Source organism: Jaculus jaculus, chromosome 1, assembly GCF_020740685.1.
Source record: "Jaculus jaculus isolate mJacJac1 chromosome 1, mJacJac1.mat.Y.cur, whole genome shotgun sequence".
NCBI classification, from domain to species: Eukaryota; Metazoa; Chordata; class Mammalia; order Rodentia; family Dipodidae; genus Jaculus; species Jaculus jaculus.
In genome coordinates this window covers 30,502,800-30,527,923 of record NC_059102.1, presented here as the reverse complement: position 1 = coordinate 30,527,923, position 25,124 = coordinate 30,502,800, and the positions used below count along the sequence as shown (strand labels likewise).

General features: G+C 39.4%; 1 protein-coding gene across 1 annotated transcript in view; it reads right to left on the bottom strand.

Annotated features, from left to right (window-relative positions):
• Cfap43 (cilia and flagella associated protein 43) overlaps positions 1-25,124 on the bottom strand; it is a 105,765-nt gene that overhangs the window by 672 nt on the left and 79,969 nt on the right. Inside the window, exons 27-37 of the mRNA XM_045161221.1 lie at positions 24,998-25,123; positions 22,451-22,570; positions 18,905-19,012; positions 17,271-17,357; positions 16,321-16,409; positions 14,208-14,421; positions 12,579-12,691; positions 10,720-10,879; positions 5,427-5,591; positions 1,054-1,134; positions 4-157 (exon numbers count right to left, since the gene is read on the bottom strand). Coding sequence (XP_045017156.1) covers positions 4-157; positions 1,054-1,134; positions 5,427-5,591; positions 10,720-10,879; positions 12,579-12,691; positions 14,208-14,421; positions 16,321-16,409; positions 17,271-17,357; positions 18,905-19,012; positions 22,451-22,570; positions 24,998-25,123 — 1,417 coding nt within the window. The remainder of the gene's footprint in view (positions 1-3; positions 158-1,053; positions 1,135-5,426; positions 5,592-10,719; positions 10,880-12,578; positions 12,692-14,207; positions 14,422-16,320; positions 16,410-17,270; positions 17,358-18,904; positions 19,013-22,450; positions 22,571-24,997; position 25,124) is intronic.

Sequence of the window (25,124 nt, the reverse complement as noted above, 5' to 3'; positions counted from 1 at the left end):
TACCTATTGAGTTGCAAATATCTTTTCTTTCTGAGACAGCTACTAATTCTTCTCGTAGATTGCAACTTAGAGAATAATTAGCTGCATCTTTTTGACTGCTGAATTTTCCCAATTTTTTGAGTAGTTTTTTGCAGTTTTCTACATTCTTTTTGTGGGTCTGAATTTTTTGGTTCCATGAAATCCCACGAAAATAATTTTGAAAAAATGTAAGTTATATAGACATTCTGACATTTTAAATACATTATCATTAAAGATAACATCTTGCACCATATTCCTAGTGTCTGCCATATGTGGTCCGTCTATAGTAGACCTTCAGATTATTTGTTGAAATATAGTATGTTAATATCACTTTAGAAAATGATTATACAGTTATAAAATGAGAGCATTAAAAACTTGTATTTCTTTTAATCTTACAGCATATAGTATGTAATAAAACTGAGAATTTGTTATTCATTTAAGATAAAACCTTTAACATTGTCAAGGAAAGGCTATCAACATTTGTGTTGCATAAATATAACCTAATGTGAAATAAGAACTCCACTTTCACTCATACATGTCTCCAGAGATTATTCTAATATTGAAAAAAGTAATTCAGTCTACCCCACTGGTTTTGGTTGCAAAGACACTATATAGGAACCTTATGAATACCATTAAATTGTTAAGATTTTGATAAATTCGGTCTAACTTTATGACTGAAATACTATTACTTTGCTCATATGATTCACAACTGTTGGAATTATAGTGATCAATATTTTTGAGACTGGGGCTGGGGGGATGGTTCATTCAGTAAAGTGTTTGCTAAGTGAGCATGAGAACCCAAGTTCAGAGCCCTAGAACCCATGTAACAGCCAGGCATGACAGCACTTGCCTGTAGTCCCAGCACAAATTCCTAGGGCAAGCTGGCTAGCTAGAGTAGTTGAATTGGTGAGCTCTGGGGGCAGGGAGAGACTCTGTCTCAATAAGTAAGGTGCAGGGTGATATGGCATATTGACCTCATGTGCATATACATACATGCACATCGCAAATCGTTTTTAAAAAGCTTTTGAGACTGACCTTGTCTAGAACAGCGATGGTTTGCTCCATTATTCCAATCTCAAGAGTAATCAGAGACTCATAGTTTGGTTCATTTAGGAACTTTAAGAGAAAAAAAGCACAATATGCATAAGGACAACTGTTTTCTTTCAATAGGTAACTTCTTTTGGTTTTTCTTTTTTTTAATTTATTTGAGAGAGAGACAGAGAGAGAAAATGGGCACACCAGGGCCTCTAGCCACTGCAAAGAAACTCCAGACAAATGTGCCACCTTGTGCATCTGGCTTTATGTGGGTACTGAGGAATCGAATCTCGGTCCTTTGGCTTTGCTGGTGAGTTCCTTAACCACTAAGCCATCTCTCCAGCCCCTATTTTTATTTTTTTGAGGTACGGTCTCACTCTAGTCCAGGTTGATCTATGTAGTCTTAGGGTGGTCTCAAACTCACAGTGATCCTCCTACCTCTGCCTCTCAAGTGCTGGGATTAAAGGTGTGTACCACTATGCCTGGCTCAACAGAAAACTTTATAAAGATGATTTTAGTTTTTAAAAATTATTAAATGACTATATTTAAGTTAAAATTGATTAGGCTGGGCTGGAGAGAGGGCTTAGCAAGTAAGTGCTTGCCTGTGAAACCTAAGGACCCTGGTTTGAGGCTTGATTCCCCAGGACCCATGTTAGCCAGATGCACAAGGGGGCACACGCATCTGGAGTTTGATTGCAGTGGCTGGAAGCCCTGGCGCACCCATTCTGTATGTCTGTCTGTCTCTCCGCCCTCTGTGGCTCTCAAATAAATAAATAATAAAAAAATTGATTAGGCTTTTTGCCATATTTACTCGAACTTAGACATCAATACATTCATCTACATGCTAAGTTAGAAATATAGTCTGGAGCTGGGGAGATGGCTTACTGGTTAAGGTGCTTGTCTGTGACACTTAAGGACCCAAGTTTGGCTACTCAGAACCCACATAAGCCAGATGCACAAGGTGATGCAAGTGCACAAGTTTGCGCATGCATACAAGATGGTGCACGGAGTTTGACTGCAGTGGCTAGAGGCCCTGAAGCCCCAAGTCTCTGTCTGTCGTTCATAAATAAAATAAAAAAAGATAGAAAACATGACCTAGCCCTTCAAGAAAAAGATAAGACATAGTAATGATTCATTGATAGACAATAAATGAAAAGTGTTAGCAAATTCAAAGGTGGTTTATAATGAGAGAGGATTTTTCCAGGCTTAGAATAGCAAGAAAGGCTTTATAGAGAAGGTGATGTAAATTAAGCCAGGTGGTTTAATGGGGGTGGGGGGAAGAGAAGGATGACAATGAAGAGGGCATTCTAGTAGAAGAGTCAGTACGAGCAAAAGGAAATTCATTTGGTTTGAGAATAGTCATGAGAAGTACAGTGACAAAGTTCCTCTTATTTGCCGCAGAGTTAAGGTGAAAGGTACTGTCTGCCTAGCGACTTCATTTTATAGTTATGAGTAAAATAGTCTAGTATTAATGATACTAGAATGAAATATAAATTCAAATGACAATACTATACAAATAAGAATAATCAGAATAAAATAAATTTAAGAAAGAGATTCCAATATGAAGAAACCAGTTAGAGATTATTTTAAACTATTTTTTGATTTATTTATGAGCACAGAGAGACAGATAAGAGAGAGAGAGGAAAGGGGAGAGAGGAGACAATGTGCATACCAGGGCCTCCAGACACTGCAAATAAACTCCAGATGCATTCACCACTTTGTGCAATTGGCTTTATGTGGGGATTTAACCCAGGTCATTAGGCTTTGTAGGCAACTGCCTTAACCTATCGATCATCTCTCCAGCCTGAGATTAATTTTAATACTGTCCAAGTAATTGAAAATGGGAACTAACTGAACTGAGGCAGTTGTAAGAGAGAAGACTTAAAAGCACAGGAAAGATAGAAATCAAAGATGACTCAAATTTTAAGCCCTAGTGAATGGATAAAGGGAACAGACTTGAACCAGTCATATACTTATGTAGCTGTGGCCACCTGATTTTTGGCAGGGAGGTTAAAAATACTCATTGGAGAAAAGAACCTCTTTAAAAATTTTTTTGTTTATTTATTTGAGAGTGACAGACAGAGAAAGAGGCAGAGAGAGAGAGAGAGAATGGGCACACCAGGGCCTCTAGCCACTGAAAACAAACTCCAGATGTGTGTGTCCCCTTGTGCATCTGGCTAACATGGGTCCTTGGGAATCAAGTCTTGAACTGGGGTCCTCAGGCTTCACAGGCAAGCACTTAACCACTAAGCCATCTCTCCAGCCCTCTTTTTTTTTTTTTTTTTTTAAAGATATTTTTAGCAAATAGTGCTGGGAAAACCGAATATCCACATGTAGAGGCATGAAAATAGATCCTCATCTCTTACACTGTATTAAAAACTGACTCCAAATGGCTCAAATGCCTTAGTATAAGACTTCAAACTCTCTGTCAAATTCCCTGCTTCACTTTTTTTTTTTTTTTTGCTGGATTTTTTTATTGTTTAGTTTTTTGAGTTCTTCGTAGATTCTAGATATTAAACCTCTGTTGATTGTATAGCTGGCGAAGATATCCTCCCATTCAGTAGGCTGTCTATTGACTCTCTTAATGGTTTACTTACCTGCTTTTCAGTTTTATAAGGTTCCAATGGTTGAGAGTTTGTCTAACTCTGGGTTACTGGGGTTTTGTTCAGAAAGTATTTCCCTATATCTCTATCTTAGAGTGTTTTCCCTATTATTTCTTCTAGTTATTTTCAACTTTCAGATCTTATGTTGAGGTCCTTAATCCTTTTGGAGTCGATTTTTGTGCAAGGTGAAAAAGAGTCCAAATTTATTCTTCTACATGTGGTTATCCAGTTTCTCCAGCACCATTTGTTAAAGATGCTGTCTTTTTTCCAGTGAGCAAATGTTCACTTTGGCCCCTTTGTCAAAGATCAGGTCACTATAGTTACTGGTTTTTGTGTGTTGACTTTATATTCTACCAGTTTACTTGAAAGAATTTATCATAAATTTCCAATAAACACCCAAAGAGATGTTCAACATCTTTAGTCATCAGGGAAATTTAAATTAAAATGACTGCAATTCCATCTCACTTAAGTCAGAAGAGTGATCATCAAAAAATGAAATGTCAGCAAAGGCTGGAAAAGGTGTGGGGAAAGAGGAAGCCTCGTCCACTGCTGGTGGGAATGCAAACTTGTACAATCACCATGGAAATCAGTATGGAGACTCCTCAAAATGCTAAAAATAGATCCAGCTATGTATCTTTCAGGCATATGCCCTTAAAGACTCTACTGTTTCCTACAGAAACACTTGCTCAACCATGGTGATGCTAGCAAAAGCAAGGTTATCACAAAGGGAGAGGGCATGGGAAATAACACAACCCAGCTAAGTCAGAATCTTAAAGAAAAACAGCATTCACAACTGAGATGCAAAAGAGAATTCAAGCCGGGCGTGGTGGCGCACGCCTTTAATCCCAGCACTTGGGAGGCAGAGGTGGGAGGATTGCCATGAGTTCAAGGCCACCCTGAGATGACAGAGTTAATTCCAGGTCAGCCTGGACCAGAGCGAGACCCTACCTCGAAAAACCAAAACCAAAACGAAACAAAAAAGAGAATTCAGTTAAAGAGGCAGAGTCATTTGAAATGGGAAAAAATTGGAGAAAATGAAAGTGATAAAGCCAAAAGGGTAGCTACGGTGGTCAAATGCAATATAATTAAAGGATGGAAGTGACTAGGAAAAGGGAAATGATTTGACAATCAGGAAGTTCTCAATGGGCTGCCATATAGAATGACACCACTGAATCAGGCATGAGGTCAGCAAATGTGGAGTGCTGGGAAAAGAACTCACAGCCACGTCCACACTCATTAGGACATACTTCTGGCTTAGAATATGCTCGCCATCATGGAGGCTTCTTATGAAATGGATGAAACTCATTAGTACCGGAATTTAAAACTGCAGAGGGATGCTGAAGAGATGGCCCAGTGGTTAAATCACTCACCTGAAAAGCCTATCAACCCAGGTTCAATTCTCTAGTACCCATGTAAAGCCAGATGCAAAAAGTGGCACATGCATTCTGGAGTTGGTTTGCAATGGATGGAGGCACTGGCATGTCTATTCTCCTCCCCCCTCCTCTCTCTCTCTTTACAAATAAATTCATTAAAACATTTTTTTCAAGGCTGGAGTGAAAGTGCTTGCCTGCAAAGTCTAAGGACTCAGGTTCAATTCCCCAGAACCTACGTAGCCAGATGCACATGGTGGTGCATGTGTCTGGAGTTAGTTTGCAGTGACTAGAGGCTCTGCCATGCTCATTCTCTCTGTTTCTTTCTCCCTCTCTCATAAATAAATAAATAAATAATTTTTTTTAAAAAAAAAAGTTGGAGAAGTCAGGAAGCACTTGCCTTTTGACGATCTCTTGAAAAAAACAGCATCTGAATATCCCAAGCCTTCTGGTTTAGATCTTCCATTTCCATTTCCATTTTCTTGTGTTCCCACTCAATCTGATATATTCCTTTGTGTACCTCTTTACTTTCCATCATGCTAGCAACCTTTTTTTGCCCTTGAGTCTAAAAAAGTACATTTGATATTTATATATAATGTTTTTGCACACAGAATTGCTAGTACTTAAACAACCAGCCTTCATGCATTTGAAAACCTATTCATTGCTCTCCCCTGCTGCTATGGATAAACATTGTAGTGAACACAGCTAGGCAGACCAGTTTTTGGTAACTAGTAGAAAAAGGAAACAATGCCATATAAATATACATATATACATACATATACACACACATACGTGTGTGTGTGTGTGTGTGTGTGTGTGTGTAAAATATACATAGGTGTTTTATACTTCATTTTGAATTACCTATATGGAATCTAGGAATATTTTTATGAAATTTTTCTAAGATTTCTAGTAGTGAAATTAACATGTCACTAAATAAATTTATAGCCAGGTCTAATGGCTCATACCTCTAATCCCCCCACTTGAGGAACAGATGGAGGACTGCCATAAGTTCAAGACCAGCCTGGGCTACATAGTGAATCTCAGGCCAGCATGGACTACATTGTAAGACCACGTCCCCCCCCCCCAAAAAATACAATCAACCAACCAATCAATGAACTTATATGGGGAATTCTTTTCTTTCCTAAATCTGACTTTTGCAGCTCAGGCCATTAGACTATACTACCTTCATTCTTTTCTATTGTTTCCATCTTTTTCATGGCTTTGCATCTCAACTTCTTCAGCTTCCAACTTCCAGTGGCCTTCTTTATTGTACTTCATGGTTCCATCCTTGATCTAGCCATTGACGGCTTCAAAATCTGAACTGCAGACATGTCTCAAGAACATTGTTTCTTTGTGTGGGTAATATGTTGAGCCCAAAGGAGACACTACATTAAAGGCTATGCTTGGGTTGACACAATGAGAGGCAGCTAGTGGGTAGTGGCCATGGATGCTGCTGAAACACCCTACAATGCACAGGACAACACAGCCAAGCATCTTCTGTCCCACCCAAAAGCACCGATGAGGACAAATACTACTTTAAAGCTATACCTCCTTTCTGCCTTCCTTTCAGTCAAAGTCATTGTAGTTAAAGTCACTGGCTTTACTTGCCCATGTCATTATTCCAGCATCTTGAATGCAGCTCCTTCCCCAACCGTCCACTGAGACTACTCTTGTTAAGTAACTGACACAGAGCTTAAGTCCTTCCTTGGAACTCTTCCTCTCATGGTTTCTAGGAGACCATACCCTAGTTTTCTTCCTGATTTACTGGAGGGTCTTCTTCTCATATTTGTTCACTTTTCTGCTGGGTCTGTCAGAGGTTGATTGTGTTGGAGGCTCAACCTCTCTATTCTTGATCTACCTACTTCTCTAGCTGGTATCATGTAATTTCATGTCTTAAATTATCTGCATGTTAATATCTGTATGTAATAATCCACATGCAATTATTTCTATATGGTCTATAGAGAACCTCTCAGCCCTGACCTCTATTTGGCATTTTCATTGAAACATTCCATGACATATCAAATTAACAAGAGTGAAACCCTTTTCTCTATAACCTAAGCCAAAACTACAGTGCCTAGTATTTCCCACATCCATTAATAACACCATCATCTACTCAGCTGCTCAACCCATTGTTTTTTTGAGATAAATCTTGCTATATAACTCAGGCTGTCCTTGAACTCAGATCCAATCATACCACCACACCTGGCTCTGCAGACCTCCACTACATGATTTCTAGAAACACATGCATGCGGCTGGAGCATTTACATGTTTGCATGAGCTTGGAGAAGGGCAGGGACCAGCAATCAGGGAGAGGTGCAGAACCTGTCCCAGAAGCTTCTTCACACAGCTAAAGCCTTAAACCACTGAGAGAAGAACAGAAAACCCTGTCGTGCTAGGGTCATAAAGAACAACTGTGTCTAGGGAAAGGATAAAGGAGAAAAATCAAAAAGAAAAGCAATTTAAAAACCTTTACTTGGGGCTGGAGAGATGGCTTAGTGGCTAAGTGCTTGCCTGAGAAGCCTAAGGACCCCAGTTTGAAGCTCAATTCCCCAGGACCCACGTTAGCCAGATGCACAAGGGGGCGCACACATCTGGAGTTTGTTTGCAGTGGCTGGAAGCCCTGGTGTGCCCATTCTCTCTTTCGCTCTCTCTCTCTATGTGCTTCTTTCTTTGTTGCTCTCAAATGAATAAATAAAAATAAACAGACATTTAAATCATGTTTTCTTTTAAAAAAAAAAATAACCTTTACTCCTAGGAAAGAGTCAAGAAAACAACAAACAAACGAAAAACTCCAAATAAATAAAACCCCTAAAGCTGTCAACTAAGAATTAAAGAATTTTATAGTTAGAAAAACTGTCTTTCACAATTGAAGGATAAGTGGATGTAGTAAGACACTCGTAATTTCAGAACCCAGTCTCAGACAAGAGGATTGTGAATTCAAGGCTCTAGTCTAGGCCACATAGGAAAACCCTTTCTCTCTCAGAAAAATAAAAAAGAAAGAAAGAAAGGAAGAAAGAAAGAAAGAAAGAAAGAAAGAAAGAAAGAAAGAAAGAAAGAAAGAAAGAAAGAAAGGAAGGAAGGAAGGAAGGAAGGAAAGAAGGAAGGAAGGAAGGAAGGAAGGAGGGAAGAAAGAAGGGAGGGAGGGAGGGAGGGGGAAGGAAGGAAGAAAGGAAGGAAAGACAAAGAAAAATTGAAGCTTTAAGTGACATTGGAGCAAGTAAGACATTCTGAGAGAAACAGAAGTTCAGCAAGTCCATTACTAGTAGGCAATACTAAAGGAAGTTCTTCAACTTGAAAAGTTACCAGATAGCAGCTCAGAGAAAAAGGAAGAAGAAACACAACCTAAAAAATGTAAACACATAAGCAAATATACAATAGTTCATAGCTGCTCTTTCTCTTCTGCACAATTTAAAATACAAATGCACAAAACAATAATTACAAATCTATGCTAATGAACACATAATGTGAAAAGACATAATTAGTGACAATAGCAGCCTACCAGGGGAGGAAAAGAGCTTTATAGGACTGGAGTATTGTATACTACTGAAGCTAAATTGGCATTGACTCAAATTTTACTATACAGTTGGGATATAATATCCAAGGAATCCACCAAGAAAATAATTTATAAAGTGTACAGAAAAGTCAATGGTAAAGTGAATACAAACAGCAGAAAACCAACTATATAGAATAAAACAGTAATGGAGGGTTTGAGGAACTAAAAAACTTGGTACAAACTAACTTCTTTTTCACTAATTTCTTAAGAGTTAGTGAACTAACCTCTGCACTTAAGAGACAGGGACAAGCAAGGGCTGGAGAGCTGGCTTAGTGGTTAAGGTACTTGTCTACAAAGCCTAAGGACCCTGGTTTGAGTCCCTAGTACCCACATAAGCCAGATGCACAAGATGGCACATGTGTCTGGAGTTCATCTGCAGTGGTTAGAAGCCCTGGCATGCCCATTCTCTCTTTGCCCCCCTTTCAAATAAATATTTTAAAGTGTTTTTTTTTTTTTACTAGGAAAAAAAAAACAACAGGGAAAGCAAATGGATTTTACAGAACATGATCCAAAGATATTCTGTCTAGAAGAGACTCACACACAGCCTGAATGTGAAAGGTTTAAAAACTGTACTTCATGCAAACTGTAACCAAAGAGCACTAGGTGGCTTTATTAGCATCAGACAAAATGGACTGGGTCAAAAATTGTCACAGGAGACAAAGAAGGGATTATATACTAGTAAAGGGTCAATCCACAAAGGATTATAATATATTATGAGCATATATGTACTTAAGAGCTGAACCCCAAAAATATGTGAAGCAAAAACAAACAGAAATTGAGGAGAAATAAGTAGATCTATAATTATCGATGTCAATGTTCTACTATCAATAATGAACAGAATAAATACGTGGAAGACCAACGAGGAAAGAGAAGACTTGAACAACAGTATAAATCAATTGGACCAAATAAGATAATACAGAATGATACCAACAACAGCCAAATATGCATCCTTTGCAAGTGTGTATGGAACATTGTTCAGAACAGACTGAATGAGAGGCCATGAAACAAGTCTTAATCAATTTAAAAGAATGGAAATCCTACGAAATACCAACTTTTCACTGCACAGAATGCAAGTTGGAGTCACTAATAGAAGGAAAACCAGGGGAGTTCTCAAAAATGTGAAAATGAAATATCAAAGAACTTTTGAGTCAAAGAAAACATCAAAGGGCACATTTTAAAATACTTTGAAATGCATAATGGAGACACAGTACACCTAAACTTACAGATGAGCCAAAAGCAGCACCCAGAGGGAAACTGCCGTCCAGAATCTCATGTTACACTGTCCACATGAGGAAAAGAACAAGGTAAACTGAAAGCCAGAAGAGGGACAGGGTTAGATTAGGACAGAGGTAAGTCAAATAGAAAATAGGGAAGCAGCAAGAGCCAGTGAAATCAAAAGTTGGTTCTTCAGGTCAGCCTGGGCTAGAATGAGACTCTACCTAGAAAAATAAAAATAGAAGTTGTTTCTTTGAAAAAAATCAATAAGGGGGCAAATGTCTACACACTATTACCAGCACTACATTAATCGGAAGGATCATATAATGAAAATTATCTCAGCAGTACATAGAACAAACACTTAACTACATGGTTCTGGATTTTATGGACCCTAGAATTGTCTAGGAATCTTTAAAAAAATCCTTATATCTGGGGTAGGGGTCTGGGCACATTTACAAAATTCTTCAGGTGATTCTAACTGTAGTTAGCTGACATGACCCACTTATTTAACTTAATTAGGGTTATTTATTGGGGCTGGGGAATGGCTCAGTGGGTAAGACAGCTTGCTGTGCAAACATGAGGGCCTGAGACCATCTGAGTCTAATCTCTGCCACCCAGTAAAAAGCTGGATATGGGCACACATGCATGTAAATCCAGTCTAGTGTGTATGTGTGGGAGAGCAGAGATTGGATAATCACTAGGGTCCAGTGAGAAACTCCATCTTAAGGAAACAAAGTGAAAGATCCATGGAGGAGGATAACAAGTATTCTGCTCTGGCCTCCACCTGCAATTGCACTCTACACACACACCACACCACACATGCTACAATCACACATGGCAAAAAAAAAAAGGTTAGGGAAACAAGAGAATAATATAAAACACTTGATGCAGCAGGAAATACATTCTCTTCAAAAACTATAATTACCCGAATAATAGAATTCAAGTCTTCAATTATGTTCTTATTGATGAGAATTGCATCAGAATATTCCAGAATTAACTGGAAATTCTCCAGTTCTACTTGTCCTTGTTTAAGAAGAATTTGTATTGTCAAATTGATCTGGAACCTTGCCTTTTCTTCCTGTAATCTAAATTTAAAAAATACTTCAAAGCAAGTAGTTGTAGTATATTTCATATATCACCTATTATCTGAGAACATAAAATCAAATAAGATTTTGGGTAGTATGAAGGTTATTATTTTCCCAAAGACAAACTTTCCAACTGACTTGAAATTATAATTTGATTGCTCAAATAATATTATGGACTGAATTACAGTCATAAAATCTTACTTTAGGATGAAAAAAAAAGATTGTGTAGGTTTGATTGGAATAAAAAATTAAAAGTGGAGCCAGGCATGCTGGTGCATGCCTTTAATCCTAGCACTCGGGAGGCAGAGATAGGGGGATTACTGTGAGTTCAAGGCCACCCTGAGACTACGTAGTGAATTCCAGGTTAGCCTGGGCCAAAGTGACATCCTACCTTGAAAAAAAAAATTAAAAATGAAGAAAATAAATGATGTAAATTGCAAGTTTATTAAACTTCTGAGCTTATTTATTAACTTGAAACAATACCAACAATATTTAACTTATAAACTACTTATCAAATCTATTTCTGTATCACTCATATCCCTCATCTGTAGCCTAGATAAGAAAATGATGTACAGAGCTGGAGCAATGGCTTAGCAGTTAAGGCACTTGTCTGTGAAGCTTAAGGACCCAGGTTCAATTCTTCAGTGCCCACATTAGCTAGATGCATAAGGAGGCACATGCATCTGTAGTTTGTTTGCAATGGCTAGAGCCCCTGACTATTCATTTTCTCCTTCTCTCCTCTCTCTCTCCATTCCTCGCTCTGTCTCCTTGTCTCTCAAGTAAATTTTTAAAAAATTAAAAGTGATGTATAATAATGAATTTGAGGACATTAGAGAAAGACTTATCTATGTAGCTGTAAATACAGCCATTTTGACTTAAAAAGAATATATAGGGCTGAAGAGATTGCTCAGTGGTGATTCTGGCAAAGCCAGCCTGCCTGGGTTTGATTCCCCAGTACCCATGTACAGCCAGATGCACAGTGGCACATACATCTGGAGTTCCTTTGTAATGGCAGGAGAGCCTGGAATGTCCATTCTCTATCTCACTGATCACAAATAAATAAAATGAAAATATTTAAAACTGAAAAGAAAAATGAATGTGATTGTGACTATGGAATAAAGAAAAAGAAGAGCATACAGCCCTGATGTAAACGGCACACGCCCCTGCAGAAAGGAGTGGGTGGCAGGAGGCTACACAGCACTTCTCTGGACAACTGCTTCGTTGTTTATACAGCTTGAGCTCGTTGGTTCCCAGTGGTAGATGCAGATCTTTTGTGATTTTACTTGCGGACTTATGAAATATTTTTAGGGCAGATTTGTGAAATACTAAGATTTTTTTTTTCTCCAGATGCCTGCATCCCCTTGTACATCTGGCTAACGTGGGTCCTGGGAATCAAACCTGGGTCCTTTAACTTTGTAGGCAAACTCTTTAACCACTAAGCCATCTCTCCAGCCCTAAGATCTTTTTTTTCTAAGCTTGTTTCTATTAAAAGAGCACATATGACAAATTCCATCCGAGGACAAGTGCACAAACATGCACTTTTTGAATTGAGAAAGTTCAGTACAATGCCAGGATGGAGACAAAAGGTTGTGCCAGCCGTAGACCAGTCAGCCAGGAGACTGGTGCCCGGCAGGACAATACAACGTGGAGTCCAGCTCAGCTGGGCTGTGAACGGATAAGCCTGGGAGGCTCAGGTTACCGGAGCAGCTCATGGAACACTCTTTCAATCTCGTGTTGCACGGTCTCGTCATCATCGACTCTCTTCCGGAGAAAAGCCGTCATTTCAAGTAAGCTGGCAGATTTCTGCTTCACCTGAAGAACCAAACAGCACATATCTCAGAACATCCAGGGGCTTGACTTTAGACAAAATATGTCGCTAACTTCTTTTGTTACAAAATTTTAACAAGCCAATCTTTCTCAGTGATTAGTAAGATCTCTGTTATTATGTAATATGAGGTGTGTGAAACATGCCTAGTACATCCGATGAGACATTTAAAGAATCAAATAGACTTTCTGATGAAAAATCAATTGTACAAGTTACTAGGCTTTTTTTCGAGTTAGGGTCTCATTCAAGCTCAGGCTGATCTTGAACTCACAGTGATCCTCCTACCTCAGCCTTCTGAGTGCTGAGGATTAAAGGTGTGCACCATCGCCTGGCCCCTTGACTAGACTTCTTCTTCTTTTTTTTTTAGAGGGAGAGAGAATTGGATTGCCAGGGCCTCAGCCACTGCAATAGAACTCCAGACGCTTGCACCACCTAGTGTGCATGTGTGACCTTCTGCTGTGTCACCTTTGGGTGTCTGGTTATGTGGGATCTGGAGAGATGGAACCTGGGTCCTTAGACTTTGCAGGCAAGCGCTTTAACCACTAAGCCATCTCTCCAGCCCATGACTAGACTTTTTTATATCTTACTTTGAAATTTGTTCTATTAGATCATCCTTCTACCAGTGTTGTCCCAGAGAGACACCCTGTGAGCTGTATATAGGATTATAGAAATCCCAGTAACCACTTTATCAAAAGTGAAAAGCCAGACACAGGCAGTGCAGCACGCCCAGAGCAATGGGAGCCCAAGTCAGGAGAAGCTCTAAGCTCACAGCTCACACGTGAGTCGGTCTCGTGTTTCTAGAGCACTGGCACCCCGAGTTTGTCCTCTGACCTCCATGCGTGTGCCACTGCACACAGGCACTCACACCCACACATACATGCACATGCAAAGTGAAATGAAACACATGAACTGAATATTACTTTGACAATGTACTGAACACAGTATATTGAAAATATTATTACTTAACTTATAAATGATACAAAATACTGAGCTCTTCCCATGCTAAGTCTTCTAAACCTATGTATATTTTCCTTACAGCACATCCCAGTAAGAATGGCCAAATTTTATTTCAAATGCACAATAACCACTCACCAGAGGCCATTAGTTTTCACTAGGTAGGATTATAAGGCTGCAATGGGCCCTCAGTAACATCAATGATAGTATTGTATTTTGTTAAATTATTATTAATATTGGTAATGATTATCCAACAAGAAAATCTTAAAAATATAATTTCTGGATGTAATGACCAATGTAACTGTCCATTTAAAAATTTTATTATCATTTATTTGCAAGAAGAGGGAGGAATTGCTGAGCCAGACCCTCTTGCCATTGCAAATGAACTCCAGATGCTTGTGTCACTTTGTGCATCTGACTTTACATGGTTACTGAGAATCAAATCCAGGCTGTCAGGCTTTGCAACCAAGTGCCTTTAACTGCCAAGCCAGCTCTACAGCCTGGAACTGTACAATTGATTTTGGTGTACTTAAAAATGGCATTACATACTTTATACTCATTTTCCACTTTTGCTCGTCTGGTTGTGCAGAAATGTTCCCAGACATTTGGGTCCAAGCCGTCTGGCATGTTGTTGATATTATCCAAGTCATCCATGCCTTTCATTAACTGGGCAAAATTGTCCTTATTCAACTTGCCAGCTCCGGTGTGATCTCCAAAAGGGACCATATTGCCCACATCTGTAGGTGTTTTCTGTTTGTGAAACCTGGCATTATTAAGGAAGACCATCAACCTTCCATACTTTCACAAATATAAAAAAAGCCTATGCTCTTAGCACAAGAATAACATTGTGTGGCATTTTCCTTTGTCATTTCAGGGCTTGTGGGTGGGTTATCCCAGAGAGAGAGAGAAGCACCCACTTTGTCCTTCTTCCCCACTGTCTTGGTCCCTATACATGACCCTGGCCAGAACTCACAGACATCCCTAATAATTGGCAACATGGCAGCTTTACCTATGCTAGAATGCATTGCCTTTCTCTGTATTATAAGCAGGTAAATGAATACCCAGGAGGTGTGTGTGTGCTCCCTGGTTGTGTGTACTTTCTGATGTGTATGCTTTCTGATGTGTGTGTTCCCTGGGTCCTTTCTGCAGGAAGAGATTCATGGATGTTTGTGGAACTGGAGAAGAACCCTTTCTATCGACATTAATATATTGGCTTAGTTTTCTTAGGCTGCCTTGGGGAAAGGAAGAAATATACAAAGAGGTGTGCTGGGCACTCACTACAAAGATACTTTAGGTACACAGTGAGGACAGTGGTTTTATCTCATCTCTAGACAGGAAAGTTGGGCTCTGGGAGAAGCCCTTGGGCCAAGGCCAGCTCCAAGTCTGGTAGGTAGTGGAGTCTGGTTTTAAAGTTAATTCTATTTGACAAGGAATTGTATGCCTTCCACTTCTTCATTTTCAAGAAAAAGGTATTCACCTGGGCTTATAATAATACACTCATAGCCAAGCATGATGGCTCATGCCTAGAAGCCCAGCACTCAAGAGGGTCACTGAAAGTTCAAGGTCAGACCCTATCTCAAAAGACAAATAAAAATAAGAAAAAGTACTTAAATCCTTCATGTGACCTGTCAAAGGTGAGAGAATGCATTTATGTCTAACTCAAAAATTAACTTAATCCTTTGTGACAAACAGCATGATTTTTATGTTACATTTGGTGGAAAAAATCTGAATTTATTATATTAGAAATCAGAAAATTATGCTTAAAGTTTCAGTTTTGAAGAAGATATTTTAGGATTCTTGCCAATCATTCTATTTATCTTTATCCTGACACTTTCAACCTTGGCCTTGAGCATCACCCCATTAGGTGCCCTGAGAAAAAGCCAGCTGTAGTCATATAAAGTGGGAAAACATTTCTCACTCAAGTAAGTTTGGAAAGTATTGTTTGCTTGTTCCTATATTTTGAGACCCCAAGGCCAAAACAAATTTTGAGAGGTTCTTCAGTAAAGGGAGCCATTTATCTCTTTCACATTTACATAGCATTTCCTCCAACATATTTAGTCCTAGAAGCCTATTCCATATAAAACTAATTCATACCATAAGGACTCATATATGTTAGAACATGTTGAAAAAAATCTGTGTGTCACCTATAACTTAAAACCTACTTTCATGTATAAAATAGGAACAATACTATACTACCATGCTTGTATATGTGCTTAACTATTTAACAGTGAAATTATTACACTTTATTTATATCTTTTTTATGAGAGAATTGGCACTCCAGGGCCTTCAGCCACGGAAGTTGAACTCCAAACATGTGTGCCATCTTGTGCACATATGCCACCTTGCCCGCTTGTGTCATCTTGTGCATCTGGCTTATGTGGGATTTGAAGAGTCAAACATGTGTCCTTAGGCTTCGCAGCAAGTGCCTTAACTGCTAAGCCAACTCTCCAGCCCCATTTCCTATCTTAATATACTGACATCTTAAAAAAATATACTGACATCTAAAAAAAATACTGAATTATGATACTGATAAAACATCTTTACTTAATAGATATTACCCCAACTCTTCTTTCCTAATTAGTCAAAAACATGAAATCGTATAATTCTGCTCTTCATTAACACATTTTTACCTCAGAAATATAATAGCATAGGAGAAACCAACCTTGGCCGACGTTTAAAAAGTTTGTAGAGTACATCCACCTGATGACTGGGAATCTCAGAAAATTCCTTTCTAAAGCTGCGATCTAGAATCTAAGGATCAACATGTCATTACAGCTGTGTACAGAAACCATTTAGTTGTTGACAACACTCTCTAACAATACTCTCTGAGATACAGGTAGTATCACTTTGACTTTAAATACGAAGACTTGGTTTAAAAAATTTTTGGAAGTTAAATATTCACTGTAAAAAAAATTCCTCCTTTTCTCTGCAAAATGATTTCCTTCAGGTTCTTTCATAGGAAGCACCTCCATGTATTAAAATGTTATTTCATATGAAGGAGTCTTGCAATAAACCAGAACAGGGCTGGGGAGATGGCTCAGTGGTTAAAAGGGCTTGCTAATAAAAGCCTACTGGCTCAGGTTCAATTCCATTCACACATGTCCAGCTTGATGCAATATAGTAGAGCACAAACAACTCCTTTGACCTACACACACACACATACACCATGACTTTTTTTTTTATCAACTAGAAGTTTCTCCAAATAATATATACTCACAAAGTGCTCACTCTCTTCAACCCTTTCATTCCATTCCTTTCTCTCCATTCCATTCTTTTTTGTCTTTTAAAAACTAGTTCATCATATTCTTTTCCATTTACAAGCTGAGTTTATGACCAACTCGTGAGGTCTGCAACCTTAAGTATGAAAAGCCCTAATGTCTTAATGGCCTCCTTATTTCTACAAGAAAATGCTTAACTCAAGAGTTTCCAAAAAATTACTTTTAACTTACAGATTTTAAGAAATATATAGTCACATAGAATGATGTTCATTCAGAACTAGGAACGATAAGGAAACTCAGTGAGGAGGAAATAGAGTGCTGTCCCACTCAGCCTCCTCCCAACAACAAGAGCAACAAGCCTGCAGCCGGCCAAGTGCCTGAGCTGGACTCTCACTTTGTCTTCTGCCAGCAGGTTGTCATGTTGTTCCTTGGACAAATCCACCTCTTCTTTAGCTTTCTGAACGGCTTCTGAAGTCTGGCTCTACAGCAATAGCAATAGGAGAGTTATTTCAAGCTGGAGACTTTTCAAGATAAACAATAATATGAGGGTTTTTAAGAAGAAAAAGACATTTCATAGCATAAGATAAGTGTGTCTGTGAAGTGACCATTATAGGTAACATCTGTAGAAGAGCATGCAGTCGTCTGTCTCTAAGGAAGCCATCTCCACATGAGTGTGTAAGTGTCTGGGAAGCACACTGTTCCTGGCAGGGCAGTATGAATGAGGAAAGTGCAGGCTTGGGAGACACATGGGCCTGTGTCCCAAATACTGAATGTACACAAGGACAAGAGACAGATCGTGCGTAAGAACAGAACTCTGTAGTGGCCCTCTGGAAAGCTAACCATGACATTCATGCAATCACCTCTACACTGTGAAGAACTGATCGGTAATTGCCAGCACCTTTAATTCTGGTCCCCATTCGAATTTATGGCCACCCAGAGAAGGCCAGATAGGTTCCTGACAGCAATATGTTGCTCTTCTTCTGGTTGATTTTCCATGCTGACAAATTCCAGTTCAAGTGTACCCAAAGTCTCCTTTCTTCTCTCTCCCCTGCCTGCTTCCAGACTCTGCCTCCTAAACACAATTCCCTTAATCCACTATGCTCTGAATAAAGTCTACGCTTATCCTCACTGGGGTGGTTTTCACCTATTTCTACTGTCCTTGTTTCTGCTCTTTTCTATCCTAGAGGGTGATGTAGGCATGTTATATGATTATCTATGAATTGGTCTCCACAGATGTGATAGAAATCTGATAACGTGCAGGTTATTATGAAGGAGACATTTAAAGACAGGGTCTTCCTACGTAGGCCAGGTTTGCCCCAATCATGTGATCCTTCCACTTCATTGTCCAAGTGCTGGGATTATAGAAATGTACCACCATGCCAGGGAAAGTCCTTTGCATATGTTATTTAATAGACTCTTAAAGTGAATATGATTGTAGTTTATGATATAAGTGTGTATTCACAATTGTCCAGTATTAATGCTATTAACCCAAGCAGACATCTGTGCAAACGTGTACTCCATATTTTTACTCATTGTTGCCTTAGCAACTACTACCTATTCATGCTTAAATTTAGTTTTTCAGAAGATGATACTAACCCATTGTTTCCACATTTAATTGTGTTTCCACAAATGGTTCAGAAAGAACACTCTTTCCTAAAGAAATGGCCTTGGAGCACCTGTAAAGGTTGCATGCCTTGTTCAAGGTCATACAGGCAGTATATGGTTGAAAGTTGGTGCTTTCCACCACAAAGTTCTTTTTTTTTTTATTTCATGCACAGTGTGTCGTACCAAAACTGTCTAGCTCTGCCTCTTACCCAGGTGTGAATCACATGACCTTAGTAAGAGATGAGAGTGAGAACTTTCATATGGTCCTCAAGCAGCCCAAGACAAAGAACAAAGGGAGGCCCTCAACCAACAGTTGAGTAGGAAGGGCAGAAGACAGGGAGGGTCCAGACGTGGGAGCCATTACTGAATAAAAGGCACAGCTGTCAGACACCATGACTCTCAGATATCAGACACTGAACTTACTTTTTCCTCCTGCTTTTTTACAAGGTAATTGTTCAGAAACCGTTCTCTGGAGTTTAATTCTTCATCCAGCAATAAAGAAAAGATGAGATTATTTATTTTCAATTCCTCCTGTGGAAATAGTAAAACAGAGGCAGCAATTAATATTTCAATATTCTTTTTAAACTATTGTTTATTTATTTATTTGAGAAAGAGAGAGACAGAGAGAAAGAGGGGGAGAGAGAGCGCGCGCGCATGGATGCACCAGGGCTTTCTGCCACTGCAATCCAACTCCAGATGCATACATCACTTTGTGCATCTAGGTTTACATGGGTACTGGGAAACCGAACTCGGGCCATACGGCTTTGCATACAAGTGTCTTTAGCCACTGAACCATATTTCTGAGAAAGGACTTCCTATCAAGGGTCATAGGCTTGGCTCTAGTCAACAAAGTTTATGAGACAAGACTGTTACAATAATATTTATTTATGTCATCTTATTCATTGTTTTATTATAAATAAAACATATCTGCAGAAAATATATAACATGAATGACTTTTAAGATCTGTGTGCATGTTTGTTCTCTGTGTAAGACTGCACATGTGTCATGGTACACATGTGGAGGTCAAAGAACAATCTTGAGTATTACTCTTTGCCTTTCATCTTATTTGTGGGAAAGTCTCTTATTCACTGCATATGCCAGGCTAGCTGGCCAACAGGCCTCTGGTTGTTGGAGTTCGGAGACAAAGTCACCACGGACACAGAAATGAGATGCAACACCAGCACCAGCACCAGCAGAGGACTCAGTCTCTCTTGGAGGAGGAGTGTTTTGGACTGAGACATGGTGATTTTTATTGTGAACCAAGACAAAGAAAAATGTTTGTGTGTGAGGTAAAAATCAAAGCAGCTATACCTTAAGCAAGACAGGAGCTGTGCCCTGAGCAAAACAGGGTGTAAGAGCTCAATCACTGCTTTATATGTTACTTATAATTTGAAGCCATAGGGAGTCGTTCTGAGAACAGCGCAGGAAGTTCAACATAAGAATGCACTTAGGGGCTGGAGAGAAGGCTTAGCGGTTAAGCGCTTGCCTATGAAGCCTAAGGACCCCAGTTCAAGGCTCGATTCCCCAGGACCCACTTTAGCCAGATGCACAAGGGGGTGCATGCATCTGGAATTCTCCTGCAGTGGCTGGAAGCCCTGGCATGCCCATTCTCTCTCTCTCTCTCCTCTTTCTCTGTCACTCTCAAATAAATAAATAAAAATAAACCAAAAAAATTTTTTTAAAAAAAGAATACACTTAGGTGGTGAGCCACCAAGCACGTCCAGTTATTCTCCTGAATTCAACTTCCTTCTTGCTCTCAGTTGAGCCCTTCATCTGGTAACTCTCCTGTCTCCACATTCCATCTTGCCAAGGTGCACTAGGGTTATAGATGCATGCCACTGTGTCCAGCTGGAGATGGGTTATGAGACTCCTAACTCACATCGTCACATTTGGGCAGGAGGTGCTTTTACCCATTAAGCCTATGCATGAATTGTTTAGTGAATTATTATAAATGCCAACACTCTTGTCATCACCACTCAACATAAGAAATCAAATTTTAGAGAAAGGAAGGGAGGAGGGTACTTAATAGGTTGATATTGTATATATGGAAGTACAATGATTGTAATGGGGAGGTAATATGATGGAGAATGGAATTTCAAAGGGGAAAGTGTGGGGGTGGGGAGGGAGGGAATTACCATGGGATTTTTTTTATAATAATGGAAAATGTTAATAAAAATTAAAAAAAAAAAAAAGAAATCAAATTTTGCCAGCACTGGAGCTTGGTATTCCTATCAGAATCTCAACCCCAATAGCAACTGCTGATAGTAACAACCTCTTATCTTCTGCCATTCTATTTGTGTGCATTCCTAGGCACATGAGTGCCCATTTGGAAATTGTTACCTCTCCGAATTTCTTATAATTTTCATGCCCCCTTTTATTTTCTTTCTACCACAGTCCATTTGTGGCAACCAGTAGACTATAGCACAGTGCCTCACCAGTTGCTTCCTCACAGGGCAGATTGTCAGGCTCCACATCCCTTGTATAGGCCAGACCCTTTTGGCAGGATTATAGGTTGTATTCTCCAAGCATGTCCATAAATCCACTGAGTTGTACAATGGTAAGTTTGAGTTTACTTTTCTTTTCACTTACTGATTGAAATACTTTAAAAAATTTAAAAAAATTTTTTTGTTTGTTTATTTTTATTTATTTGAGAGAGAGAGAGAATAAGAGAGAGAGAGCCAGAGAGAGAGAGAGAGAGAGAGAGAATGGGCACACCAGGGCTTCCAGCCACTGCAAACGAACTCCAGACGTGTGCGCCCCCTTGTGCATCTGGCTAACGTGGGACCTGGGGAACCAAGCCTTGAACCGGGGTCCTTAGGCTTCACAGGCAAGCGCTTAACCACTAAGCCATCTCTCCAGCCTTACTTTCAAAATTTTTATTTTTAAATTACAAAGTAGCAGGTTTCACGTGACTTTTTCATACATAGATTTTGTTGACCCTCCCCTACCTGTTTTCTCCCCTATATTCCTGACATCCATTTCCACTTAAATCTTTCTGCCCTCAGTATTTCCCCCTTCCACTTTCATATCATGCATGTTCTACTACCTTCCCTCTCCATTAAAGTCTTTTTTGCCAACCCTTTCTAGTTTCCTGGCCTCTATACACATTCACACCCACACAAATACGCATATTAAAAATACTGCAGGCTAGGATCTGCATATGAGACAGAAAAAGTGGTGTTGGTCTGAAATACTTACAAAGACTTATGGATTCTGGTTGTCTAGTTCATATAGGAAAGTCAGAATAAATGGACACCTTACCTTTATTAGTTTTCAGACAATGAACTGGTTGTTATTCTTTGAAAGGTGACCAACTGACATTTTCTTTACATGAATTTTGACACATTTGATGAGTTTCAACAAATGAAATTATCTTTTAATTTGGTGTTGAGGATTAAGTCCAGGTCTCTATGCATGTCAAGTAAGAACTGTACCACTGAGCTAGGCCTCCAACCCTTTATCTCTGAATCTTAAGTGGTCTTATTTAGAGGACTATGGCTCAGGAGCCATTTGCATATTACTAGTATTTTATAGTTTCCTCATTTCCTTGTATATAAGAGATACTGGGCATTCTTTTTTAAATAACAGCTTTGTTGAAGTATACTTCACATACCACACAATTCACGATTTATGGTGTATAAGACAGTGTTTCGGTACATGTTCAGTCATGTAACCATCACCACCATCAATTTTAGAACATCCTGCCACTCCAAGAGAAAAGCCTTTAGGGGCTTTCCCACCCACCCATACCTTTCAGAAGCCCCCTCCCTTTCCCCAAAGCAAGCACTTATCAGCACCTGGGAAGGAGAAGTGTGGCAAATACAAGCATAGCACCAACATGAGACTGGATACAGGGGCATACAGGACCTTGGCATCAGGTGAGAGAATCGATCAATTTCCTACAAGTGATGGAAGGTCCCTGGGGGGCTCCTGAAAAGAATGAGTTACAGTCCTGAAGCTTGGGTTTACCTGGTTGACGACCATCTCCGCCTTCACTCTCCTTTCAAGGAGTCTTTTCAAATAATCATCGAAGTTCTGTGTGCTCTCTTGAATAGAGTTTTGAAGTTTCTTCAGTTCTGCTTCCAGTGACTGGAAGGAAGGCAGTGGGATAATGAAACATTCACAGGAAGAAGCACTAGCATTTGCCACGGGGAGCGGGAAGGGCCTTCTGCACGTCTTCCCAGACCCTCTGCCTCTGCAGCCAGACGCACTGTGTAGATGCATCTAAGATGCTTTTTGGGATGTTTTGTTCTTTTAAAAAGTACATAACAGAAAAAAATTAAAAATCACTAACTGAGTAGGCCTATTAAAACAAATTGTGCAAAATTTTCCAGAAAACTGATTATAGGACAGTAATTTCAAGACACACAATTGGCCCTAAAATAATCTTACTGGTTTTTGAAACTCATGGAATTTTTATTCTTTAATTGCATATTTTATATTTAATTTTTATGTTACTGAAAAAGTTGTCCAGTGGGAGGGAAGAAGACAGAGGTATAAAATGAAACAAGACTGCTTGTGAGTAGGTAACTGTTGGTGCTGGACAAGGAGGTGGTTATACTCCTCTGTCTACTTTTATATATTGGATATTTTCCATAATAAAAACCTCTTAAATTGGGAATGGAGAAATTAAGAAAGACTAAATATAAATTTTTTGAGTTTTGCTGTGCAGGGAAGTAGAGTCATTGAGCAATGGGTTGAAGTAGGGCCAAAGAAAAGGACAGTTTTTTTTTTCCTTACTTTTTATTTGAAATAAAATCATTTTCATCTAAAAGCCACATAAGCAGGAGAAAGAACTATAGTACCCCCTCAAGGGAGGACTTTTCTGATAGATGAGAGATATTCAAGATGATAGTTTGCATCTGTGTCAATAGGGAAAAACCAATAGGAAGGAAAGGGGAAAAAAAGATGCAGGAAAAACAGCCAAGTTAGTAATGACCTTGAGTAGCTGAGATAGTGAATCATTCATTCACAGTGGAGGCACAACCCTGAGTGTGTGCCCAGTCATGCCACCCACAAACAGAAAAGTGAGATACCATGGACTCAGCACAGTATAGTGGGAAAGGTGGTGTTGGTATACTAAAGAAAAGCTCTTGCAGTTGCTTCTAGTCTAATAGGGAAACAAAAGATTTAGTGAGAGTGCTCTGAGGCCCTCAGGTGTTGGACATCTGAAGACATAGGAACTGGTGTGAATTGGTCCCTAGGATCCTGTTACTCAAAGTGTGGTCCATGAGCCAGCAGTAATGGCACCACCTGGGAGCTTGTTAGAAGTGCAGAGTCTCTGCCTCTTCATAGTGCCCAGAATGGAATGCCCAGTGGAAGCTGATTCCACACTTTTAACAAGATTCCTAAATAATATGGATTGTTGTGGTCCAAGGTGAGAGCACGAGGCTAGGAGTGGAAGAGAAGTGCCACTGAACAGCTGTAGGGACTCAACTGAGACTGCTTAGGTCATTCACCCAGGGTGGACCCACGGGGTTTCTGTTGTTTTCTTTTCTTTGTCATTGCATGAGAGCTGGTGCAGAGAAGATGGAATACTGGATTCCCGTGGTTATACCAGAGAACTCTAATGGAGGATAATCAAGGAAGTAACACAAAAACACAGTAAATGCAGTTAAATGGTCACCTTTCTTCATCACATAGTCATCTGTACTCCCTAACCCAAGTCTTGACTTCTTCCAGGATTACTCATTTGGCCTTTTAGGCTTATCTTGAAACCTTAGTTAAAATGCAAGGGAAGGCTTCAGTGAATAAAAATACAGACCGGTTAGGAACAGGTTCAGAGAAGGTGTTGGTGAGAAACTGCCACAGTAAAACTGAAAAGTTGTCCTGCCTTGAATGATGGTGTGGCTTTTTTACCTCCTCCATAGAAGAATAACTATCATCTACTTGGTTATATACTTTTTTTTTTGAGACAAGGTCTTGTTATGTAGCCCACTGGTCTCAAACTCTACTCAGTCTTTCTGCCTGTGCCTTCCAGGTGCTGGGTCTACAGGTGTGCTCTGTCATGCCCAACTACTATAAACTTTTATATCCCTATTATAGTTGTAAGCAGATTTAATGTGAGAACATTTCTTTGCAATGGAAGGACATAAAAAAAGAGGACTGCATTCCAAAAAACTCAAATAGTAACTGTAAAGTGTGGGCCACACTGATTACATTATTCTTCTCTCAAACCCTCTCCTTGAGACTGAGAACACTCCAAGCAAGGGCATTTCTGAGCATAGCCAAGACAGAGAGCAGCCCCTGCAGTGACTCGCATGCACTACAGGGGGCATGGTTAGAGTGAATGAAGGACCAAGCGAATGGTAACCATGTGGAAGTGTTGAAATCGTTGAGAACGTTAACCAAACCATTGTTACACATTTAACTTTAAAAAAAAATGTTATACGTTTTTAAATTTATCCCTTTCTACCTCATGAGAATTTAAGCTAAATCTTTTAAGATATGAAAGACACTAGAAAAAAATTGACTGGAAAAGTTAGGTGGGTTACATTAAGCTTTTGTTTTTCTAACCTTTCTGTACTTATCTCTTTCCTCATTTAACTCTTTGACTTTTTTCTCATAATCTCTGAAATGTCTCCTTTCTTCTTCAGTCCACAGAGTATCAGGTTTTATCATGAAAGCAGGTTGAGGAATCACC